At 43.0% G+C, this 20700-nt stretch overlaps 2 protein-coding genes across 3 annotated transcripts in view; both read right to left on the minus strand.

The window, feature by feature from the left end:
- LOC111970872 (T-box brain protein 1-like) overlaps positions 1–2044 on the minus strand; it is a 303702-nt gene extending 301658 nt beyond the window's left edge. For both annotated transcript variants that reach the window (XR_011480665.1, XM_023997603.2), the window contains exons 1-5: positions 1425–2044; positions 1015–1169; positions 797–918; positions 370–522; positions 166–227 (exon numbers count right to left, since the gene is read on the minus strand). Coding sequence is in view for 1 of the 2 variants with exons in the window: in XM_023997603.2 (XP_023853371.1) it covers positions 166–227; positions 370–522; positions 797–918; positions 1015–1169; positions 1425–1954 (1022 nt within the window). In the remaining variant the exon portion in view is untranslated. The remainder of the gene's footprint in view (positions 1–165; positions 228–369; positions 523–796; positions 919–1014; positions 1170–1424) is intronic.
- Positions 2045–3589: 1545 nt separating this feature from the next.
- LOC111970873 (26S proteasome non-ATPase regulatory subunit 14) lies at positions 3590–19080 on the minus strand. The gene is made up of 11 exons (XM_023997604.1): positions 18966–19080; positions 18188–18237; positions 16402–16473; positions 16177–16296; positions 15984–16054; positions 15588–15738; positions 5078–5185; positions 4892–4966; positions 4469–4594; positions 3864–3926; positions 3590–3770 (listed from the first exon to the last, which is right to left on the minus strand). The coding sequence occupies exons 2-11, from the start codon at positions 18233–18235 to the stop codon at positions 3672–3674; spliced, it is 933 nt and encodes a 310-aa protein (XP_023853372.1). The 5' UTR covers positions 18236–18237; positions 18966–19080; the 3' UTR covers positions 3590–3671.
- Between the last annotated feature and the right edge of the window lie 1620 nt (positions 19081–20700).

Genomic DNA, 20700 nt, shown 5'->3' on the forward strand with positions numbered 1-20700 from the left:
GAAAAGTCGTGCGTAAAGCATAGTCTAATTTCGGAACAAACCACATTAAATGTGTTCATATTTTAGTCACAATTTGTGATCCTAATAATTTCAATAGAATAATATTTAAATATGTAAGGATATTAAAAAACAAAACAATGGCTAGGCTAATATATTTTTACTTACTTGTCATAATTGTCCCGAAAACCTTTTGCGAAAGGATTGTGGTCTATTTTCAGCTGTGTTATCTGAAAGAAGAAAATAAAAACATTAAAAAGGCCTAGCCTAGTCTAATGTAAATTTGTGAACCACTTTTACCCCAATAGGAAAATATTTGCCTAGTCCCAATTTAAAAAATAAATCAATATTTGAAAGAACAAATTTCTTTACGTCTGTGTTCTGGTATGCTGTGACTGCAACGAATTGCGTCTCGGGGAACGTAAATGACTGTCTGGGTTGACTGGCGTTCTCTGCCCCATCCTCGTGCACCTCGACCACATTAAGACGGGGTTGGTACCTATGGAGGGACTGAACGACAACCATCTGAACAGAGGACATGAAAAACAGGTGTTAATTGGGGCATCTGTGATCATCTCTAGAGACAATGCACAATTTGAAGATATATATATATTTTTACACTAAAGACAAATACATTCTGAATTATTTCATACAATATGGTTGATAAATACATAAAAACTAATTTTGTATAGAAAATCTCTCAATGAAACGTCTCTAGACTTGAATATAGCATATTTTCAAGACCTCTTTCACCGTATATATATGAGACTGTACGAAATTAGGATTATATTTAACGTACCTGCCCTGCACTTTCCAATGCCCCTTTATTATTTGCCAACTTCAGTTTTCCAAAAGAAATTTCTTGACGCATCCAGTGCGCGCCGGTGTTCGGAGAGTCTGGATGCATATAGGCCTTGTTCCCTATAAATTAATTATTGAAGACATTACTCACTTTCTTCGTCAGAAAACCTCACTTGAAGAGAATAGAAGGGGGACAAGAAAAGTAAAATCACTTGCCTGTCCCATTTGACTCAGCTTTGCCGCAGGGTACCCACTGTCCTCCTTGGAACCGCCAGTGATTAGGGTCCGCGAGACTGACGTCCACAAAAATATTGTAATTTGCCGTCGGATCAAGTCCAGATATATTAAAGCTCAGGAAGGGAAACATTCGTCTGTAAGAATAAAAAAGAGTGAGTTTTATTTCATTTACAAATTCCTAAAGCCCGCTAAAACTTTACTTAATAAGACAACGAAATTCATTCTAATTTGGACTATTGCTGTGGCCATATTTTGTTAATAAACCCCAGGCGTTTTCAATAAACACGTCAATCTTACTTCGTCCAAATAAGTACGGCAGTTTGCCCACTATGTTGACATTAGCTAACCTTATGCAAGGCAAGCGAGAAAGTGAACGGGTCAATACTCACCGCCCCTGTTTAGTGATGATCATCTCTGTTTGGTGCCTGTGAAACGTGAGCCACAGAGCCCTATTGCAGAGATAAACTTGCGCTTTACCAAAAACCATCCCGGTTTGCATTGCTGAGCTCTTGTGGAAAGCACCTCCTTGGTGGCCATGCCCGTATGGCTGGGCGTAAAAATATCCGGGCGCTGGGAAGCCTTGAGGTGACGTAGTGGTCAAGAGGCTATTATATGAGCCTTGCGTGACCACAGGATGGTGTGCCATGTAGTGACCCGAACTGGTGATGGCGAGGGCCGGGTAGGTGGCTCCATGCAGTGTCCGGTGTGGGAACATGGTACCAGGCGAGGTAGCAGACGCGGACTGAGCTTGGCTGGGGCTGGGCTGAGACGAGGGATACGGTCCCTCTGTAGATCCATGGAAGTTATGACGATTGTCACAGACGGTCTCTTGAGCAGAATGCCTACTGCTTCCCTTGTCGCCGTCACCAAATGAGTCCTCCGAGTCGATAAAGTCGTCTGCGTCTGACGGATTTGTCATCCCTGTGGTTTCTTTATTAGAACGTGTTAGGTTCCTCTTTTCAGTTCAGCCCTTCACTTGAGGAGAGCATAGGGTGGTACTGGGTAGCGAGTTCAGACCTGTGGTAGTAGCTATCCATATTATTGGGCGTTGGATGTTGAGATGCGAAGATATTGGAGCTGCGCAAGTAGAATTACGCGCAACACAAAAAACAATTTGGTTAAGGTTACGCGTATCACATGTAGGGAATATGAACTCCAAATACTCTTGGAACGAAACTAATGAAACGTCTACAATTGTTACTCTTTACATTACAGAATAGGGATAAGGTTTATAAGTAGCCTGTACAAACAGTTATATTTCTAACAGTTATAGAAATCTCTCTGATCATGTTCGTTTTGCTGGACTGGAACTAAATACTGCTGTTTTTATACCTCTAGTACCATGTGGCAGGTATATTATATATTTAAACATGTTTATAGTTAATGACAACATTCATATTTCATCATTAAACTTTTTTTAAATCAGGAAATATTACTAAATCTTGAAAGTGGGCATCACCTCACATCAAATGGGGAGGGTCATTTTAATGTTATTGGAAAACAATGCTTCAAGGAGTGTCAGAAGTGTCATCAACTATGGCATAACTAATTGAAAAATGACAGCTAGTGACAGCTGGCAGCTAGGCAAGATTCACAGGGTGTGTCGGAAGTGGCACCTATTCACTATATACAGTTGAAGTCGGAAGTTTACATACACCTCAGCCAAATACATTTAAACTTAGTTTTTCACAATTCCTGACACTTAATTCTACTAAAAATTCCATCTTAGGTCAGTTAAGATCACCACTTTATTTTTATGTGAAATGTCAGAATAATAGTAGAGAATTATTTATTTAATCTTTTATTTCTTTCATCACATTCCCAGTGGGTCAGAAGTTTACATACACTCAATTAGTATTTGGTTGCTCGCACACTTTTTCAGTTCCAAAGTACGTTCATCTCTAGGACACAGAACGCGTCTCCTTCCTGAGCGGTATGACGGCTGCGTGGTCCCATGGTGTTTATACTTGCATACTATTGTTTGTACAGATGAATGTGGTACCTTCAGGCATTTGGAAATTGCTCCCAAGGATGAATCAGACTTGCGGAGGTCTACAATATTTTTTTGAGGTCTTGGCTGATTTCTTTTGATTTTCCCATGATGTCAAGCAAAGAAAGAGTTTTCCAAGCTGTTTAAAGGCACAGTCAACTTAGAGCATGTAAACTTCTGACCCACTGGAATTGTGAACCAGTGAATGATAAGTGAAATAATCTGTAAACAATTGTTGGAAAAATTACTTGCGTCATACACAAAGCCGATGTCCTGACCGACTTGCCAAAAAAAGTTTGTTAACAAGAAATTTGTGGAGTGGTTGAAAAACAGGTTTTAATGACTCCAACCTAAGTGTATGTAAACTTCTGACTTCAACTGCACATACAATACATTTGACCAGGACCCAGGGAACTACATAAGGATTAGTGTGCCATTTCAGATGCAGCCATTCTGTATAAATGGACCAAAACTTTCTCTCAGACCCATCTGAGACCAACCAGTCGAACCGAAACACGTCCCCCATGCTGCTGTTCTGTATATTATAGATACAAGTCCACGGTCTACCTTTCATACACATTTATTTTTTATAAAACAAAACAAAGAGTTAGAATATGAACAGTTAAATGCTGGGGGAGGGGAGGCTTCACTGAAAGACCACAGTATCCAACATGGCGGCTAGGCACTGAACAATGTTGGACGTCATCAGGACGTCGACGTGCTCCTCCAGGTGCCTCTTGGGATCCTGCGAGAAGAACGCAGTTAACAGGTTAAGGAATGGTCATTTATGATGATCGCAAAACAGATGTTGCATTCAGGTTACAGCGAGGACGGATACCTGCTTTCCAACGTTCTTGATGGCCAGCTGCTCAGGGGTCATCTTATCCTCTTCTTCGACAGCCTGGGATAGAACACAGGGACATTGATTCTCACTCAGACGTTAACATTTAAAGCTGGGTCTTGTTCATTATGTAAAGTAAAAAACATTTTGCAACAGAATATGAAAAAGTGTGGTTTATTTGATTTGACCTTATAAGAAACACAGAACATACAATCATACAAACATCAGATGCATCACACCTGGCCAGACCGCTCACTTTCAATATTTAAATAATAAATCATTCCATTTTCCTTTGTGTTAATGATGGTGCATTGATTGATTTCCGCGTTTTTAGTTTATGTTTTTTCAAGACGAGAGATGAGAATAGAATCGTCCAACCCATCAGGTATCTCACTACCACCCCATACACCATGCCTATATCTTGAAAATGATTGTTTCTGATTGGACAAGTCCAGGTAGTCCCTCCCTGTTTCAGTCCATTTTATTCTATTTGAATACTAATGAACACCACCCGGGATAACTCATGCAGTTTGCCCACGCAGACTGGTCTCAAAATACTTCCAGGCCCTCCCACTTTCCCCTTCTGATCCCTGCTTGCTCACCTTGTTGTAGTTCTTGGCCAGCTCCAGCATCTCCTTGACGATGTTCTCGTTGAGCTTGCAATGCTCGCTGTAGTCCTGCAGGGTCAGGCCCTCCATCCAGCTCTTCTTGTGCAGGTTCAACAGCATCTGGGAGGTCAAGGATCAAAAGTCACCCAAGGATCATATGTTAATGTGGCAACCAAGAGAGGATAGAGGCACCGTGTACATATGTTGAACGGTCGCACAGAAGATGACATCACCTGTCATTCAGGCAGGAGTACATACAGTAGGCATATTATGAAATGTTACGCAGTGGTGTAATTATAACTAACTCATTCAACTACGACAGTCAACAGTCCTCGTCTTTTTCTGATATTCTATACTCCCCTTAAAAAAAGATGTCATTTTGACATAGTATAGTAGATTTTCAGTAACTTTTCACACCTTTTGCTCGAGTTCATTTTTCCTGTAGTTGATGGTGATGGAGTAGTAATGCCTGTTCAATCCATGGATCAGAGCCTTGGAGGACAACAGATGATTGAAATAAGAACAGAAACTCTACATTCACTTGCATGTTAAAAAACACAGAGCTGGTCAGATGCGTGCTGGTCAATGGCGCCATGGTCTTACCTGGATGGAGGGCTTGTTCAGATGCCCCAGGTTGGAGGTGGTTTGCCTGGGCTCGTGTCCCAGAACCATCATGTTGGCATTGATCAGCCGGAACGCATCGATAACAACCTGCCCGAAATAACAAAAAGGAACCACATGTTATCTCACAGAGAGCAGAGGAACGGTGTCCGTGTCGATTTCAATTCAATTCCTGAGCAGAAAAATAAAATATATAACGAAAAAATTGAAAGAATGCCAAGTAAGTACAACACTGTGCTTTGGATCTAAGCCATGAGGGTAACGTTAGTGTGTGAGAATACTGTGAAAGGGAGAGTAGATGACTGGGGACGGAGGGAGATGGTACCGTCCCTGATCTGATGTTCACTAACTGCTGTAACCAGGCTGTCACTCCAGATGTGTGTAAACCACACCGAAACCACGGCCATGCCTGAGTGCAGTTCATGTCCCTAGTCACATCCTATTACTAGGCCCTAAGTTGCATCCTTTCAGGTGAGTAGACATTGCATAGTCATAGCAAGGCAAAGATATGCCACCATGCTATGAGGCTCTGCCAACTGCGGTTATGTGTGAAAGCATGACAGATGAGTGGCTCACGGTTACATTCATGTTAAAACATTGATGAGGATGATGGGTTTATGGCAGTCCTGACTTATTCATGCCTTGTTTACTAGATGTCACCCTGAGACCTGCGTCCATAAATCACTGTGAAATCATTTTACTACAAAGCATAGGAAATTAGTGTATTAAAACACATTTAGCTCTTTTCTCTCACTTGGTCTTGGCTGCGTCGGCCAAAGATTAAGTACTCGACTTTTAATACCCGCGTCGCTCCAAATTAACTCTAGGTTATCGTGTCTTGTGAGGAAGTGGGTCACACGAAGGAAAGGTGCCCGATCACCGTGAAACGACTGGCATTATTGTTATGTTCAATCTATGTGGTTTTATAGGCTGCTCATTGAATGGACCGTAATGTATTGTGTACAACGATATTCCGAGCGGCAGACAGAGTGACGAGAGACGGAGAAGGTGACAGGGAAGCAGGACACTGCCATGTTCTGAGCATATCAAGAGTAGGCTACATCTTCCACCAGCAAGACTTGGCCGGGAGACACCCTTTCCTCTAAGGCAGAGGGGAGAAACCTGCTAAAAACACAAATATTTCAAAACGAGGATTAGCAAATGTGCCCTGGTATTTGTAGGTTTGTAAAAATGTAATGTATATATTTTAATATTCTCTCTCTCACGCTTGGGTGGCAAAATATTATTAAGACTAAAAAGGTTTTAAACCATCCCCTCGGTCATCAACACACTACTCTTAATAGCAATCTAATGAAATATCTTTTATGAGATCGCCTGTGCTTAGAAACCATTTCTAATGTAAAACATTGGAGAGCTAACTTTCATTTCTAGTGGTGCACTCTCCTCTGAGCGGAGATCACACGTTGAGATGGAATTGGCTCTCACACCCACAGACAGCTCCGTGGAGGTGATAATAGACAGCTCCCCGGAGCACAGAGGCAGGAGGAGATAGAGGAAGTGCCATATGGGGCCCGTGAGGGTGGAAGAGAGAGAAAGAAACATAACAAGGAAAGGAGGGTGGTGGGGATGGGGGTGTATGATCAGTTCTAGATGAAGACATCTCAATCCCAGGAGATGTAAGAGTAAACAACCCTACACGGGCAGAACGCTGTTAGCTAAAATCTCTAACGATTTGAGTTTCCACCCAATCAATCAATCACTTGATTTTATGATTGGATGGATTGAAGTTTGCAGCCACGAGAAAGTCAACCTGTCACACAATTTGCATACAAATTCAATTAGAACATTGCTGAATAAAAAAGATAATCAAATCACCAGTCCATTCACAGCATTGGTATGTGCCATCACAATCAGGCTGGTTCATGGATGCAAACTGATGAAGGCCCAAAAAGAAACATGCAACAACAACAAAAAATCTGTGTAAACGCCTGTTCCCATTTTCTATACGTGTGCTGCACAAAAACCGGAAAGTCACACCTCTACTCAATACATCACATTGAATTTAGCTTCACACTTTTTGACTGTATAATAGAAAAGGCTACTGCAGAAAATAGCTGATTTGCTCATACCCAAAGGCCTACCTGTGATCGGGCAGGAGGAATGTAGTTAGGAATACAACTGCATAATTATCTGCATTTACATTGTGGCAGTAAGGGGAAGAAACACTAGGCCTATATGAAACCATCTTTAGCCTACTCTTCAGACAACTTTACACACATAGCCTACACTCACACCTTCTCTCTCACACACACACACCAAATGTTAGGCACCAAACAGAATTTAAAGTGAAACTGACAGCGTTTGAACTACTTTGCAGATATGAAACAAACAGACAACCATAATATGAAAAATATAAAACTCCCAGTTTATGCTTAAAAACCAGCTTTATAAGACTTTTAAAAAATAGGTTATATTTGACTCAGAATTCCATGTCGTACAGTAAGGCATTATTGGCAGAATAGATGGATGCAGTTCAATGGATGATTCATATAATTCCCCAATACATTTCTTGGTAGTCCAAAAAATATTGCTAGTCTGAAATATTGCTAGATACTGACTGTCTTCTGATCAACACCCCAAAAATATTGCTAGCAGGTTGTAAATCAAAACTGGCCAGTTATATTCAGTGACTGAATATTTTTAACAAAAACTGACGACTGTAACTAAGGCTGGGAATGTCAATATAATCAAACTACACTGTCGCGCCACTCATCTGCCACCATCACATCACGTTTCAGCATAATAATACACATCCCCATGTTGTAAGGATCTGTACACAATTCCTGGAAGCTGAAAATGTCCCAGTTCTTCCATGGTCTGCATACTCACCAGACATGTCACCCATTGAGCATGTTTAGGACGCTCTGAATCGACGTGTACGACGGCGTGTTCCAGTTCCCGCCAACATTCCACAGGCCACAATCAACAGCCTGATCAACTCTACGCGAAGGAGATGTGTCGGGCTGCATGAAGCAAATGGTGGTCACACCAGATACTGACTGTCTTCTGATCAACACCCTTACTATTTTTTAACGGTATCTGTGACCAGATGCATATCTGTATTCTCAGTCATGTGAAATCCCTAGATTAGGGTCTAATGTGGCACTGTGTTCACAACGTTGAGATCAGCAAACCGCTCACCCACACAACGCCATACACGTGGTCTGCGGTTGTAAGGCCAACTGGACGTACTACCAAATTCGTTGGAGGCGGCTTATGGTAGAGAAATGACCATTCAATTCTCTGGCAACAGCTCTGTGGACATTACTGCAGTCCGCAAGAAATGTGAATCGCTTTGCTATCTAGCTATGTTGAATTTGAACAACATCCACAGTTAGCATATCGCTTAGTTCCGTTTGTATACATTTGGCATTGATCAAATTGGCGGGCAGGCAAGTTCCCATTCAGTTGTCAAAACGTGAGTTGGAACAAGCATGCATTGGCAGGCAAGCTGCAGAAGGATGAGCAGGCTAATATTCCCCATCATTTATCAGTGCAATTGAGACGGCCAACTAGCTGAAAAAGTTTGAGAGGGTTTCTCTAATGTTCCCTCGTTAGATTTTAGCGCATCACATTCTGGCTAGCTAGTTGTTGATCTTATTGTTGTTGATGTGCATAGGCAACGGAGTGAGAGAGCCTACCTTTTTATGGTTGTTTGATCAGTAGGACTGAAGTTCCCAAATGTAAGAGGACTCCCGTGGTATTTACAGAAATCCATTCAGGTGTATTTTATGGCTTTTGGCAAATGCGTTCTAATGATATAAAGTCACGCTGTTGCTACTGCCTGGTAAAACACAGTCCAGTTCAAATTGAATGACGGGTGGCAAATGGCTTATTTGCATATAGGCCTACGGTAACTCTGATTGTATTTACTGCAGCGTCTAATAATTATCCAAACGCACGGCCCCTTTCCCACTTTTCACAAATGCCATACATGACTATACTTCACTCGCAAACATTCTATGAATTTATGAAAACAACCATATCTAAGCGCTCGCTTGTCAGAAAATGTAAAGCAATGGTGTTATATTCTTCCTGGGGGTGTATATGATCAGATTGTAATAAGACTTATGTTGCTAAAACGCCGTCAGTTCCAATTTAAGGAACACCAGAAAAAGAGACAGATTTTTGATTCAGATTTGATTTACATTGATCGGGAATCCTACTGTTGAATCATCTCTTTGAGTAGGCCATCTATCCCTGTTTCCAGTGCCATCCAAATGTGCATAGCCAAGGTACCCTGCTAGCTAGCCAGGTAACATCACTAAACAAGGTTTAGTTTTTGGTTCGTTATCAAACCAAACACTAGGGCCCGTGAGTAGTTTAAAACCGCCCGCGTCATGGTTAAAGAAATTGTACGTAGACGAGAGGGTGTGTTGAACTACTTTTTTAGCACCGCTGTGCCTTGGTTATAGGTACGAGGCAGAGTACCGTAGATCAGCAGTCATGTTGAAAGTTGCTCTGCACAACGGGTTACCAATTAAATAAAAAAACAAAACTTTTATAAATGAATTCATAGGCTACTATTTCATCCCTAACTAAAATATAGGCCTAGTCCCGACACATCTATGGTTGCTAGCCAAGCCGGCTGGCCGTTCATTCCATCAGTTGTTGCAAACCAAATGGTAGAAATAATGTCTAGATGCCTTCTACAGTCAAGGTAATGAACTGGCTTATTGAAATTATTTCCCTTTGCTTGTAGCCTAACATTTGGTTTGCAACAACGGGGGTTAGTACAAACGTTGCAGTCCGCCTCGTTTTTTTTGGGGTATTATATTTTTACCCCCTCTTTTCGATCTTGACTCATCGCTGCAACTTCCCAACGTGCTTGGGAGGCGAAAGGTCGAGTCATGCGTCCTCAGAAACAGGACCCGCCAAACCGAGCTTCTTAACACCCGCCGCTCAACCCGGAAGCCAGCCACACCAATGTGTCAGAGGATACACCATCCAACTGAGGACGTGGTCAGTCTGCAGGTGCCGGCCCGCCCTCAAGGTCGCTAGAGTGCGAGGAGCCAAGTAAATCCCCCTGGCCAAACCCTCCCCTAACGATGCTGGGCCAATTGTGCACCGCCCTATGGGACTCCCAATCACGGCCAGAAGTGATACACCCCAGGATCGAACCTGGGTCTGTAGTGACGCCTCTATCACAGCGATGCGGTGCCTTAGACCGCTGCGCCACATTATATCAATATAGAAATTTGATCTCCACTGTCTTATTGAGAATTTAACTTGTCAGACTTCCCCGTGATAAACCGTTTTTTAGTATTGCTTAGAAAGCGTCCCAACCAATCACAATGCTTGTTTTAACCAACCCCTTGTAGACAAAATTATATAAAATGTGCGCTAATTCATGGTAGAAATGGGAGAAAGTATCTTTGGGCAATATGGGGTATAACTTTTGAGTGGATTGGCCTAGAATCTCACGGTTTTCAGTGATGAAAGGCGCAAGTAGGACTGTCACTGTCCTCTTTTTTCCCCCACTATGGCAGTGGCACTCAGAAGCTGCGTGACAGCAAAGCCTAGTCAGACTGGCCTGCTTGCTCTTACAGGTGAAATGAAAAGATACTATCCACTTCGTGAGCCACTTCAATAACTAAGCAAATGTAACAAACTCCATCACTGTCAGCTCTCTATCACAGCTAAATTACATTTTAAAACTGATGGAGATGCGCAGAAAGTATGGCGGGAGAGAAGCAGCTGAGTAGGCTATCGGCTGGTTAGGAATGGAGCTGGCTGCTCACAACAGTCACAAGTGATACTGGATGAAGCACTCATTCTGATATGACATCTGACATCTGATATTCTATTTGTAGGATGCATTCTGTGCTCAGTTATTCATTTCGATATGAAAACATACACCATTATTCATTGTTAAGAGTATTGGCACATCACGCGCCCTACATACACTGTTGTGCAGCTACCTGCCTGTGCTACCATGCTGGGTTTAGTAATAAAGCATCCAAGCTACTCCCTCGCTTCCTCCAACGCTGTATCTCCAGCCTGCCTCGCTACTCACTGGACCCTATGATCACTCAGCTACGCATGCCTCTCCCTAATGTCGATATGCACTGTCCATTGCTGTTTTGGTTAGTGATTGTCTTATTTCACAGTAGAGCCTCCAGCCCTGCTCAATATTCCTTAGCTAGCCCTCTTGTTCCACCTCCCACACATGCAGTGACCTCACCTGGTTTAAATGGTGTCTCCAGAGACAAAACCTCTCATCGTCACTCAATGCCTAGGTTTACCTCCACTGTATTCACATCCTACCATACCCTTGTCTGTACATTATGCCTTGAATCTATTCTTCCGCGCCCAGAAACCTGCTCCTTTTACTCTATGTTCTGAACGCACTAGACGACCAGTTCTTATAGTCTTCAGCCGTACCCTTATCCTCCTCTGTTCCTCTGGTGATGTAGAGGTTAACCCAGGCCCTGCAGCACCTAGCTCCACTCCCATTCCCCAGGCGCTCTCATTTGTTGACTTCCGTAACCATAAAAGCCTTGGTATCATGCTTGTTAACATTAGAAGCCTCCTCCCTAAGTTTGTTGTATTCACTGCTTTAGCACACTCTGCCAACCCGGGTGTCAGAGCCGTGTCTGAATCCTGGCTTAGGAAGACCACCAAAAATCCTGAAATCTCCATCCCTAACTATAACATTCTCTGACAAGATAGAACTGCCAAAGGGGGCGGTGTTGCAATCTACTGCAGAGATAGCCTGCAGAGTTCTGTCTTACTATCCAGGTCTGTACCCAAACAATTCGAGCTTCTACTTTTAAAAATCCACCTTTCCAGAAACAAGTCTCTCACCGTTGCCGCTTGTTCTAGACCACCTTCAGCACCCAGCTGTGCCCTGGACACCATATGTGAATTGATTGCCCCCCATTTATCTTCAGAGCTCGTACGGTTAGGTGACCTAAACTGGGATATGCTTAACACCCTGGCCGTCCTACAATCTAAGCTAGATGCCCTCAATCTCACACAAATTATCAATGAACCTACCAGGTACAACCCCAAATCTGTAAACACGGGCACCCTCATAGATATCATCCTGACTAACCTGCCCTCTAAATACACCTCATGCTGTCTTCTGCGATCACTGCCTCATTGCCTGCGTCCGTAATGGGTCTGCGGTCAAACGCTCCCTAAAACACTTCAGCGAGCAGGCCTTTCTAATCGACCTGGCCCAGGTATCCTGGAAGGATATTGACCTAATTGTCAGTAGAGGATGCCTGGTTATTCTATAAAAGTGCTTTCCTCACCATCTTAAATAAGCATGCCCCATTCAAAAAAATGTAGAACCAGGAACAGATATAGGCCTTGGTTCACTCCAGACCTGACTGCCCTTGACCAGCACAAAAACATCCTGTGGCGGACTGCATTAGCATCGAATAGCCCCCGCGATATTACATTTACATTTAAGTCATTTAGCAGACGCTCTTATCCAGAGCGACTTACAAATTGGTGCATTCACCTTATGATATCCAGTGGAACAACCACTTTACAATAGTGCATCTAACTCTTTTAAGGGGGAGGGGGGGGTTAGGAGGATTACTTTATCCTATCCTAGGTATTCCTTAAAGAGGTGGGGTTTCAGGTGTCTCCGGAAGGTGGTGATTGACTCCGCTGACCTGGCGTTGTGAGGGAGTTTGTTCCACCATTGGGGTGCCAGAGCAGCGAACAGTTTTGACTGGGCTGAGCGGGAACTGTACTTCCTCAGAGGTAGGGAGGCGAGCAGGCCAGAGGTGGATGAACGCAGTGCCCTTGTTTGGGTGTAGGGCCTGATCAGAGCCTGAAGGTACGGAGGTGCCGTTCCCCTCACAGCTCCGTAGGCAAGCACCATGGTCTTGTAGCGGATAGCCCCCGCGATATGCAACTTTTCAGGAAGTTTGGAACCAATATACACAGTCAGTTAGGAAAGCGAAGGCTAGCTTTGTCAAACAGAAATGTACATCCTGTAGCACAAACTCAAAAAAGTTCTGCCACACTGTAAAGTCCATAGAGAATAAGAGCACCTTCTCCCAGCTTCCCACTGCACTGAGACTAGGAAACACTGTCACCACCGATAAATCCACAATAATTGAGAATTTCAATAAGCATTTTTCTACGGCTGGCCATGCTTTCCACCTGCCTACCCCTACCCCAGTCAACAGCTCTGCACCCCCCACAGCAACTTGCCGAAGCCTCCCCCATTTCTCCTTCACCCAAATCCAGATAGCTGATGTTCTGAAAGAGCGGCAAAATCTGGACCCCTACAAATCAGCTGGGCTAGACAATCTGGACCCTCTCTAAAATTATCCGCCGCAATTGTTGCAACCCCTATTACTAACCTGTTCAACCTCTCGAGTCATCTGAGATCCCCAAAGATTGGAAAGCTGCTGCGGTCATCACCCTCTTCAAAGGGGGAGACACTCTAGACCCAAACTGTTACAGACCTATATCTATCCTACCCTGCCTTTCTAAGGTCTTAGAAAGTCAAGTAAACAAACAGATCACCGACCATTTCGAATCCCACCATACCTTTGCTGCTATGCAATCTGGTTTCCGAGCTGGTCATGGGTGCACCTCAGCCACGCTCAAGGTACTAAACGATTTCATAACCACCATCGATAAGAGACATTACTGTGCAGCTGTATTCAGAAGACCTGGCCAAGGCATTCGACTGTCAATCACCACATTCTTATTGGCAGACTCAACAGCCTTGGTTTCTCAAATGACTGCCTCACCAACTACTTCTCAGACAGAGTTCAGTGTGTCAAATCGGAGGGCCTGTTGTCCGGACCTCTGTCAGTCTCTATGGGGGTGCCACAGGGTTCAAACCTCGGGCCGACTCTCTTCTCTGTATACATCAATGATGTCTCTCTTGCTACTGGTGATTCTGTGATCCACCTCTACGCAGACAACACCATTCTGTATACTTCTGGCCCTTCTTTGGACACTGTGTTAACTAAACTCCAGATGAGTTTCAATGCCATACAACTCTCCTTCTGTGGCCTCCAACTGTTCTTGAATGCAAGTAAAACTAAACGCATGCTCTTCAACCGATCGCTGCCCACACCTGCCCGCCCGTTCAGCATCACTACTCTGCACGGTTCTGACTTAGAATATGTGGACAACTACAAATACCTTGGGGTCTGGTTATACTGTAAACTCTCCTTCCAGACTTACATTAAGCATCTAATCCAAAATTAAATCTTGAATCGGCTTCTTATTTCGCAACAAAGGATCCTTCACTCATGCTGCCAAACATACCCTGGTCAAACTGACTATCCTAATGATCCTTGACTTCAGCTATGTCATTTACAAAATAGCCTCCAACACTCTACTCAGCAAATTGGATGTAGTCTATCACAGTGCCATCCGTTTTGTCACCAAAGCCCCATATACTACACACCAATGTGACCTGTTTATACTACCCACCACCAAAGCCCTATATACTACCTACAACTGCGACCTGGCCCTCGCTTCATATTCGTCACCAAACCCACTGGCTCCAGGTCATCTTTAAGTCTTTGCTAGGTAAAGCCCCGCCTTAGCTCACTAGTCACCAAAGCAGCACCCACCGGTAGCACGCGCTCCAGCAGGTATATTTCACTGGTTACCCCCAAAGCCAATTCATCTTTTTGCCACCTTTCCTTCCAGTTCTCTGCTGCCAATGACTGGAACGAATTGCAAAAAAAATAAATCACTGAAGCTGGAGACTCATATGTCCCTCACTAACTTTAAACATCAGCTGTCAGAGCAGCTCACAGATCATTGCACTTGTACATACCCATCTGTAAATAGCCCATCCAACTGCCTCATCCCCATATTGTTTTTGTTTTTTTTGCACCCCAGTATCTCTACTTGCACATTCATCACTCCAGTGTTTAATTGCTGAATTGTAATTACATTGCCACTACGGCCTATTTATTACCTTACCTCATTTGCACACACTGTATATAGACTTTTCTATTGTGTTATTGACTGCACGTTTGTTTATTCCATGTGTAACTGTTGTTGTTTGTGTCGCACTGCTTTGCTTTATCTTGGCCAGGTCGCAGTTGTAAATGAGAACTTGTTCTCAACTGGCCTACCTGGTTAAATAAAGGTGAAACACTTTATTTTATTTTATATATATATATATATATATATATATATATATATATATATACGTGTTCCTGTAGGTTGTTACACACAGACAGTAAAGTGAAGTAAGCCCGAGCAACGCGAAGTTAGCCGAGGCAAGCGGGTGGTAATGTTAGCTTGCCAACTTAGATGTTAATGTAGCTAGCTAACGTCAGCTAGCTAACATTTATCACACACAAAGTTGTTATTTGCACTATTGAAACATACATGCTTCTTATCAACTATAATCACAGCATTATTTTGCAGCCAGGTTGCATCCCAAATTTCCCAGCCCCCCCCCCCCCTACAAAACGTAGAATATCGTTGAAATGTGACGAGTTTGCATGCCTGTGGTTATTGGACGTACCTTTCCTTTGACGCTCTGGATGGGGTCCACCACCACGGCCACGGCTCTCTCCGACAGGGCCTCGAAACTCTGCTGGGTGTTGATGTCAACGCCTGACAGCCAGCAGCCAAATCCGGGGTGACTGTGGTACCAGCCCACCACCATCTCTGGTCTAGTTGGAGGAGCCACCGCACAACCACCTCAATTATTTTAGTTCAACACTATTACTGCACAGATGCCTTTCTTTGTGTCTATTTTACACATTTCTTTGTTTTATTGTTACAAATGACATTTTTCAGTTTTTAAGTGTATCCTGGAGTGTAGAGCATCTGTGTGACTTTGTCCTGGAGATTCTATGCCAAACCAAGTGGCGTACTAACTAACCAGTTTTGTATTAATAAGTCCGTATGCATTTACCTGCCAGTCTGCTTAAGCATATCCAACATTTTAGCTTGGAAGACGGGGTCCACGGCCTCCACACTGACACCCTATTGGAGAGAGAAGTGCTATTACGCAAACACCGGTGGAGAAAACGTCACATGCATAACTATAGAGTTACATCAACATTGTCCTGCGAGGTCTGTTAGTGGAAATGGCTGGGAAAACGTACAGTTCCTGACTGCGGCATGGCGAACACATCAATCACTCGCACAGTGTAGTCGTCCACAAACTCGCCCAGCATCAAACCCATGACCTCCATGGGCACACCGGCACGCCCGTGCTTCAGCATCTGAAGGAGATGGAAATACATGGTGCGACGTAGACGACTGCCATGGACACACGTAACGAGTTGGTATAAATTATAAATGGCAACTACTGTTGATTTCCTTCTTACCTTGAGCAGTGCCAGTGAGGAGATGTACACCTGCTCTGCAGTGTCTACGGCGGGGGCGTCTGTAGGTGGGCCCTGAGGGGAAAATAACAGCTTTCAGGCTATAGTTTACTATCACACAGAGGTGGTTAGGATGACAAAATACAGCTTCACTGCAGTTTATGATATATTAGTATTTTATTATTGACAAACTGATGATCATTGTTTAAAGGTAGACTCAGATATTGAGATGAGCGAGATGCAAGACTTCGCTTTCACAGTGTCTGTGCATGACCACGGGGAAGTTGAGCCTCGTGCTTCAACGCTCTTAGTTGTTGCAGAAATTGACCAACTATGCTGTTTACTTTATGCTTCTACGTCATATCGTTTTGTCTACCTGTAACATATTTTGTTGACAATAAACACCACCTTCAATTTGACGTAAGCCTAGCCACTAGCCAGTGAAAAACCCAGCAGCATTGCAGTTCTTGACACTCAAAACGGTGTATCTGGCACCTACTACCATACCCCATTCAAAAGCACTTAAATCTTTTGTCTTGCCCATTCACCCTCAATGGCACACATCCACAATCCATGTCTCAAGGCTTAAAAATCCTTATTTAACCCGTCTCATCCCCTTCATCTACACTGATTGAAGTGGATTTAGCAAGTCACATCAATTAGGGATCATAGCTTTCACTTGGTCAGTCTGACATGGAAAGAGCAGGTGTTCCTAATGTTTTGTACACTCAGTTATGTTCAATATCCTGAAAGTAATATTGTAATTTAAACGGTGATCTGAAACCCTGCATGTCAGAGAGGAAGAGGTTAAAAGAAGACACCCCCCCTATTTTTAACACCTCTGTAGGGTGCCAAGGCAGCCACTTACTGGAGGTGTTAATTGGCAAATTCAACGCCAGTCGGGAGCAAGCTCCTCATTGGCCTCGCCTTGCAAGGCTTGGCCACTACGAACACAACAAAGTGGGCTCTTTTTATTTCTCTCACCAAAGAGCGCCCCAGGCCCTTTTGATTGGGCAGGGCTACACTACTCTAAAAACATGTTCCAACAAAGCATGCTCGATAATAGCGCAAGGGAGACACTGCAGTGGTTAGTCAGCCTACACCATAATTCTTTACTTTCGATTAGGCTACTTAGAATTTGTTAATACATATTGAACAGAATGCCTTAATCTATTCTCACTATCCAGTTCACATGAAAAATAATGTTTAGAGCTAATAGGCTATAGCTAGGAAAACTATTCAACTTTGCAGAGGTTATTGAGTGAGGCAATTGGCTCCCGAGTGGCGCAGTGGTCTAAGGCTCTGCATCTCAGTGCAAGATCCATCACTACAACCATTCCCTGGTTCGAATCCAGACTGTATCACATCCGGTAGTGATTGGGAGTCCCATAGGACGGCGCACAATTGGCCCAGCGTCACCCGGGTTTGGCCTGGGTAAGCAGTCATTGTAAATAAAAATGTGTTCTCAACTAACTTGCCTAATAAAGGTTAAATAAAAATATATATAAGTAGGACATTTTTATAACACTAACTCTTAACCTGATTTTGTGGGCTATAGGGCAACAGACTAATACTTACAATATTTAAGACAGCAGAGCTGTGCCTGCCTATTCCACCCATCTCAAGTCAGAATCACTCCCTGTTTGGTGATCAGGGATAAGATAGGTGTTGTAGATATATAGCTAGGATAGTTATAGCCCAATATTAGAGCTCTGATTCATTATTGAATTAATGAGACAAGGTCTAAAGGCATTCCATAGCGACAGATAAGTCATGGCTGAAAACACACCTGACCCAGTCCGGGCATTCCTCCTCCAAGCCTCAGCAGCCTATCCATTTCTGTTGAGGGAAATAAACAGCAATGAACGTCAACCCTATTTATCATCTTCAACCCGATTACTTTCTAAACAAGATATAGATAGTAAACTACAAAACAGTTGTTAATCTATTTAACCAAAAGGCAGTAAAAAGAGCAGGATGGAATGACATGATGGCATAGTTTGCCAGTTAACGTTAGCTCTCAGACAATATGATTTTGTGACAACCCCATCTTTTTCACAGGTAGCTAGCTGATTTTCCTGATTAATCTGGAACGTCTGCTTTCAGACAGTACCATCTAGCTATTTTTCCGGACTATTATATAACTAGATACATTAAATTTTCTCATCACAAATTCTTGATAATGACAGTCAAGTGACTACGCTAACTAACGACGTTGACAGTTAACGTTAGCTAACGTTACATATTATAGGTAGTTGGCTAATCAAGGTAATGTTATCTACCAGAACAAATAAAACAAATGTTAAAACGCGGTATAACAAATTCTTAATAAAGAGTGGTCCCTGTCAACTAACCAACATGTTTGACTAAGTTTGCTAACGTTAACCAGATAAACTGCCTTAGCTCGCTTGCTAGCGGTAACGTTAGCATAGCGACAGTTAGCTAGCTAACGTTAGCTCTTTCATTGCACGAGAGTCGAAAACCCGAACTAACTAGATAGCAACTTCTTCGGCGTGGATTATTTTCTTCTATGGTAGTGACAAACATTTGTGGGAGTGCGATTTTACCTATTCAATCTGTAAAAATGTTGTAAAGAATAGTCGCGTGTGATAACTATTGAAGTCTAGCTTGCTACAATGAATCAGCCAGAATTCCTCATTCAAAACAAATTCGTCGGAACATTGGGTACTTCCGGCGCCTTGATGACCACTTCCACTCTCCGCTACATTCTGCTGTAGGTCGCTTTCTAGAAGCAAGGGGGAGCTGAATGCAGCTGACTCAGTGTCCCTTAAACTGCACCAGCTTGTAAAGCAGTTTGTGCATTTAGTACAGACCCAAATTGATGCTCAAAGCACCAAATATTAGTATGATACAAACTAGGCTAACAAACCTGATCCAACCTTTGGGAGAATGTATTATTGCCATTGTCCCTAGCTACCAATGTGGGCATCCTAGTGCAGCCTGCTATAATTGTCACATCATACGATTATATTCCCCTGAGATCTGTAGCTTGTTTGTCGTGCAATGACTAAAAGTTGTTTTTGTTCTGCTTCCAGTCTCACACAATATATAACTGTTGGTCCCCCCATTTCCATCCCTGGGGTTTTGACACATTGTAATTAGCTTCTTACTACACCCCCACAATGGCTCACATACTCTTCTCTTTATGGATTTCTAGTATAACCAACATTTGGGTGGCAGGCAGACATAGCCTACACAGAATGAGGACACATCACAAAACAGTTGTGGAACATGTTCTTTGGCTTCAAGCCAAGACCAACCAATAGCTGATATTACAGCTCATTAGACTCCAAAGTGTCCAATAGAAGTATAATAAATTGGTTTAAGCTACAGAACCATTGTCAACAATGACAAATAGAAGATGGGGGCAATACGATCACCACTTAACAATCACACATACTTTATCTAATGTGCCAGTTGCTGTAGATCTCTACATCTGTTCTTGGAAGGCCGTACCTCAGCATCAAAGGGGGAGTCAAATAGTGAATCACACTCAATTAGTATAATAACAGTCAAGATAATTACACAAGCAAACTACCAGTGAGAGAAAAAAACACCTAGTGATCACATCTGTCACACGGAATGCGTGTCAGCCATTAAATCGTCTATCTTTGTCTGAGGTGTATCACCAAGCCGCCATGTCCCCAGCTAATCAGTGGAGGTGTTGGCAGGAGAACGTTTGTTTCTCTCTCCATCTACACCTCCCTCCAGAACGCCTGTCACATCAGCGGAGGTGAAAGGTCACCCCGGCGCCATCTGCTCATGGCGGGGGTCCTCCGCCAAAAGATGCCAACCACACACTGTGCAGTAGAGTAGACCAATTAAAAACAACGTTGCCTATTTCGTTCAGAAAAATGTATGAACGTGTCACTCCCAATCCCTTGAAGTGAGTTGGATGTGGGGTGCATAGTGACAGACAGGTGGTTTAAAAAACAACCCTTTGATTACTTCCGTAAATATCTCAGAATGTGCATCAGAGCACAATTATTTTGCTTTGGTGTCAATGGGGAGAGAAGTGAGTGAGTGTTATTATCTTTTAATCAAATCAATAAATGTGTTTATTTCATAGAGTGTATGTAGGTATTTGGTTGGTTCTGCTTCTTCAGCTGAATCGAGGGAAAATGCTACAGGACTGTTACAGTGTAACAACTAACGTAAATTACACTGTGAAAACACCAAGATGACATGTTGGCTATAAAATTATATTCTTGGTCTTCCATTCATATAAACCCTTAGTAAATAGTTCAAGTTAGACATAATTCAGAAGATAGGTTAAAAAGG

The sequence above is a fragment of the Salvelinus sp. IW2-2015 genome, linkage group LG12 (assembly GCF_002910315.2).
Source record: "Salvelinus sp. IW2-2015 linkage group LG12, ASM291031v2, whole genome shotgun sequence".
Taxonomy (NCBI): Eukaryota; Metazoa; Chordata; class Actinopteri; order Salmoniformes; family Salmonidae; genus Salvelinus; species Salvelinus sp. IW2-2015.

Coding starts and splice junctions, on each gene's coding strand:
- LOC111970873 (XM_023997604.1), bottom strand. CDS start 18,235: ATGGATAGGCTGCTGAGGCTTGGAGGAGGAATGCCCGGACTGGGTCAG. Junction 4,967..5,077: donor TGAACAAGCCCTCCATCCAG/GTAAGACCATGG, acceptor TTGTCCTCCAAG/GCTCTGATCCATGGATTGAA. Junction 3,771..3,863: donor TCAAGAACGTTGGAAAGCAG/GTATCCGTCCTC, acceptor TTCTTCTCGCAG/GATCCCAAGAGGCACCTGGA.